The 4,377-nt window shown below is 42.6% G+C and overlaps 1 protein-coding gene across 1 annotated transcript in view; it reads left to right on the forward strand.

Annotated features, from left to right (window-relative positions):
* Positions 1-4,150, forward strand: part of MARCH5 (membrane associated ring-CH-type finger 5) — a 45,412-nt gene extending 41,262 nt beyond the window's left edge. The window contains exons 5-6 of the mRNA XM_018558682.1: positions 674-840; positions 3,423-4,150. Coding sequence (XP_018414184.1) covers positions 674-840; positions 3,423-3,539 — 284 coding nt within the window. The 3' untranslated portion in view covers positions 3,540-4,150. The remainder of the gene's footprint in view (positions 1-673; positions 841-3,422) is intronic.
* Positions 4,151-4,377: the final 227 nt, after the last annotated feature.

The raw sequence follows: 4,377 nt of genomic DNA on the forward strand, positions 1-4,377 counted from the left end.
TGTGGGTCATAATAGTGACATAGGAGTCACCAGGGGAGACCACCGGGCCCGAAGAGGATACATCATCTGACACAGCTGGAAATGTCGGATTTTAGCGGCATCCAGGGCACTTCGAGAGCAAATACTTAATACTCCGGCCACAGGAAAGTTACTTTTTTTTTTTTATTTTATTTTTTTAGTAGCGACAAGGGTCACTTTAGTAGTTGGTGTCATTGCTTTGTTAGTTACTAATGATGGTTTAAAGTGTCATGATTATTATTTTCTAGCTGTATGGTAATAATGGGGTAGTGGGCAGGCTTTGCTGGCAGACTTGGCCTTCCCATACTTGACCCCAATGGGCTCCAGCTGTTTGAGTCCTGGGTGGTGTCAGACAAGCTCGGGTACAATCTCACAAGCATGCTCTCGAGCTGCCCAAGGCCTTTTCCATTTTGCCCTCCAAATTACAACTGCATTAGGTGCCCTTCTAAAATCCTCAACTGGCATCTGTCAATTCGATGGAGCAGTGGCTTTAAGCTGTGCTACTTCTAACTTTTCTCACCCCTTCTCTGAATGTGAATTATTTAATTACAATGAATGACTCCATCCGTTATGTACATCGGCACCTATTTTGTGACCCTTGTATGTATTATGTCATGGACTATTTCTCTTCACCATATTCTGCCTGTCCTCTTAGGAATTGGATGTCCCGTCCCTCGGGTACCAGCTGAGGCCAATCCTCTAGCAGATCATGTCTCTGCTACTCGCATACTGTGCGGAGCTTTAGTCTTTCCCACCATCGCTACTATTGTTGGCAAACTGATGTTCAGCAGTGTTAACTCCAATCTACAGAGGACAATTCTGGTGAGTGTTTTGTGTGTTCTTACTAATATTTTTCATTATGCATGAATTAAGGTTTAATTGAAGGAAAACTCCACTTTCATCAATAATAAAAAACAAAACAAATGAAGTCATTTTGTGGTATAAATGTTTTTAAATATCTTATGATGTTATTAAAAATGACCTTTCAATTTGAACCTGCAGCTGCTAAAATGTTCTAAAAATGTAAAAAAAAATGAGTACAATTTTGGACGCATTGTGCAGCTCCCCGAACATCAAAAAGTGTGTATGTGGGTGCGGCATGATATCCTCGTATCGTGCATGTGGTATAATGAATACTGTTAGGCCTCATTGACTCATTCCATATCAGGCCGTTCCCGGGAAGGACAGGTGCTACGTGTGATTGTACACAGCAGCCTGTTTTTCCCTATGGGAGGACGCGGCCGTACACCGCTGTATGTTCACCCGAATGCTCATCCATCCTGTCTGCAAACGAGTAAGGACACCCGCACCTGCAAGGATGTGCGTACGGCCACGTCCTCCCATAGAGAAGGATATGATACGGCCGTGCACGCCGCACGGATCTGTACCGGCCGACACTTAGCTGTGTGAATGAGGCCTTAACTTGTATATTCAATTTTGCAGTCAAATTGGAGAAAATCCCACTATATGTTTTGTGTTCCCATTCATACAGCAAACAAATGTTTCTTACCTTTCAGGTGTCTCTTTGGTGAAGGCCTTTGTGCAGATTCCAGGCTACTTTGAGCAGTTTGAACATAAAAGTAGAGAGGACAAACTGAGCTTAGTGTCTCTAACATACAATCCTTCTAAGTCTATAACACTTTGTTAGGACAGACATTGTTCAAATCTAGTTGACAACAGATAAAGAAATCTGCCAGCACAGTAAAAACAGGGTGAATTAGAGTAATCGTCACTTCCCACAGCCCCCTTCCTAACATTACATTGGGAGGGGGTAGAATTTTAAAGCAAGTAAAAAGCACTTACAATCAGCAATTTTTAAAGTTGTGCAATGTGAACATGTAACAAATATACAGTAGGTGGTATCTCAGGCGGCCTGCAAAAGTGGAAATACACCTTAAGCCAAAATATTTTTTTCAGCTTTGGATGAAGTTTTTAAAGAGTATGTAAACCGGGATCTGTTTTTCAATATGTTTGGCATTGTGTACAGTTTTTTGTGAATCTATTGCAAAGTTTCCTACACGGGCATCCTTTCCTGTACCAGCACTTCCTGCTGCAGGCTGGCAGCAGGAAGTGATGCTGCTCTGTCAGATAGGCAGCCCAATGGCTAACTGAAGGAGCTTGCATGTCAGACTGACGACACGAATTTTAAGGAAGCGATTTAGCATTGTTGACTTGCAACTGGAAGTGCTGATACTAGAAGGATCTCCAGGTATTAAACTTTGCAACAGATTTACAAAAAGTGATTTGCTTAGGACAAATGTATACACGTGTCCACTTGGACAGTTGTCACTGGGAAAGATTGTCCCAATTAGAAAATGTTTCCTTAGATTCTGGTGATAGCCTTGGAATTTTGGATTTCACATCACTTTGTATGTTGGTGAAGACTAGCTCCGATACCGAGCCCGATACTTAAGCTTCCGGTATCAGGAAGCCGGGCAACGAGTCATTAGACGCTGCCAGCTTCCTAATTGGCCAGAAGGCCGGCTCCATGCAACCTCGTAACCTCGTGGCATGGGAGCATGGAGCTGGCTTCCCGATTCCTGATTGGCCAGGAAGCCGGCTTCATGCTCCCTCGTCACCTCGTGGCGAGAAGCATGGAGACTGCTTCCCTGCTAATCCGGAAGCTGGGTGGTGAGTCTTTACACGCTTCCTGGCTAATCCGGAAGTCAGGTGGCGAGTCATTACACGCCACCTGGCTTCCTTTAATGAGACTTTCGGTATCGGCGAGTACCGAAAAAAATATCGGTACCAAGACTCGATATCAAAAAACTGGTATCGGTGCATCGCTAGTGAAAACCATCAGCAGGACCAATGGTAAGTGAGAATCTTCACTAAAGGTACGTAAAGAGCAATAAAAACCTAACTCGGGTTTTAACCCCGCCCTGCAATATCCAAAAGAAAACAATATTTTGGCTTGAAAGTGAACTTACTGCTAGACTATGGATTTTCAAATTTCACCATATGCTTAACAAGCAGCAAATTAGTTAGCTGAAGGCACTCTGCAGCAATGCATCCTCAAATATCACACAGGAAGCACAAGAAACTGTCTAAGCTTGCATTGTTCCTCCCTCCAAGGAAAGACTCGGCAGCCTTCCAGCCTTCCTATCTGTAATATAAACACAGAACAGGGAGCAAGAGGAGTTGAGCTGCTGAGAAACCATATGAATGACTTCAATGCTTCTGCTGTGAACTTTGAAGATGAATTGCACCACAATGCTTGCAGCTGCATAGGTCAGAAATGACTTGTAAAGCCTCTTTTTACTGCTTGTAAAGATTGTGTGAATACTGAAATGTCCATAGCCTGGCCGAGATTGTGATGGTGGTACAACAGAAACTATTTTGCATACGAGATATTGTGCCTGATATCCAGTTTTAACGTGATCCTTGTCTTGTTTTTTTTTTAGGGAGGGATTGCTTTTGTTGCCATAAAAGGAGCTTTCAAGGTATATTTCAAGCAGCAGCAGTACCTGCGTCAGGCTCACCGGAAGATCCTCAATAACCCAGAAGCAGAGGAAGTATAATTCTCACCATCATCTGTGTGTATCGTACAATCTTGTGCGCAAGGGTGTATGTACTGTGTCGTAGTGACTCCTCGCCATCACACAGTCCTGGGAATTTACCACGTGCTGCTGCCGCCGCCCTTGGTTTTCCTTATTTTTTTTTTCTTCAAGACACAATAAAGCACTTTTGTATAGCAGGATCAGTACTATGAGCAATGAGCGGGTTGCAGGACGCACCATCTTTCTACACTGCTTTAGACCATCTTAATATTGTGCCGTTTCAGTTTTTTGCATTTCACATGCTGGTGTATACATCCAAAGGGGAAACTGTGAGGGACACCGAGGAATAAACTGGAGCATTGGGGTTACCATTTTTATATTTTTAACACTTACACAATGGCTTAAGCTAAAAGATTTTTTTTTTAATGTAACTTTCAGTTTAAAGTTGCTGCCAAAAGAGAATGTTTGTAGAATAATGTACAGAGATTTGTTGTCTCTAGGAGTTGCGCCAACGTCATTCTAGGCAGTTTCATTACCCGTATTTTTGCATCCTTTGTGATTGGCTGTAAAGTTATTGGTTTTACTTTTCTGAAGAATACAGTCTTTCTCTGGCCTTACACTGCATGTGCTTTGTCATAGTCCAACTGAAGTGTACATAAACCTGGGTCAGAATGTTATATTATGAATCGTATAAAGGGGTCCTTCCATTTCTTGAACATTTCTTCCATCCATTATTCAAAGATTCTTTGGACTCCATCTGTTCTGTTAACTGAAACCTACTTGGAGAGCACTCTGTGCTAGTTGGCATTCTTGTCAGCTAAGAGAGTTCTGTAGTGTGTTAGTATATCAGAGAAGAGTA

This window comes from Nanorana parkeri, unplaced genomic scaffold, assembly GCF_000935625.1.
Source record: "Nanorana parkeri isolate BGI_ZX_2015 unplaced genomic scaffold, ASM93562v1 scaffold353, whole genome shotgun sequence".
NCBI classification, from domain to species: domain Eukaryota; kingdom Metazoa; phylum Chordata; class Amphibia; order Anura; family Dicroglossidae; genus Nanorana; species Nanorana parkeri.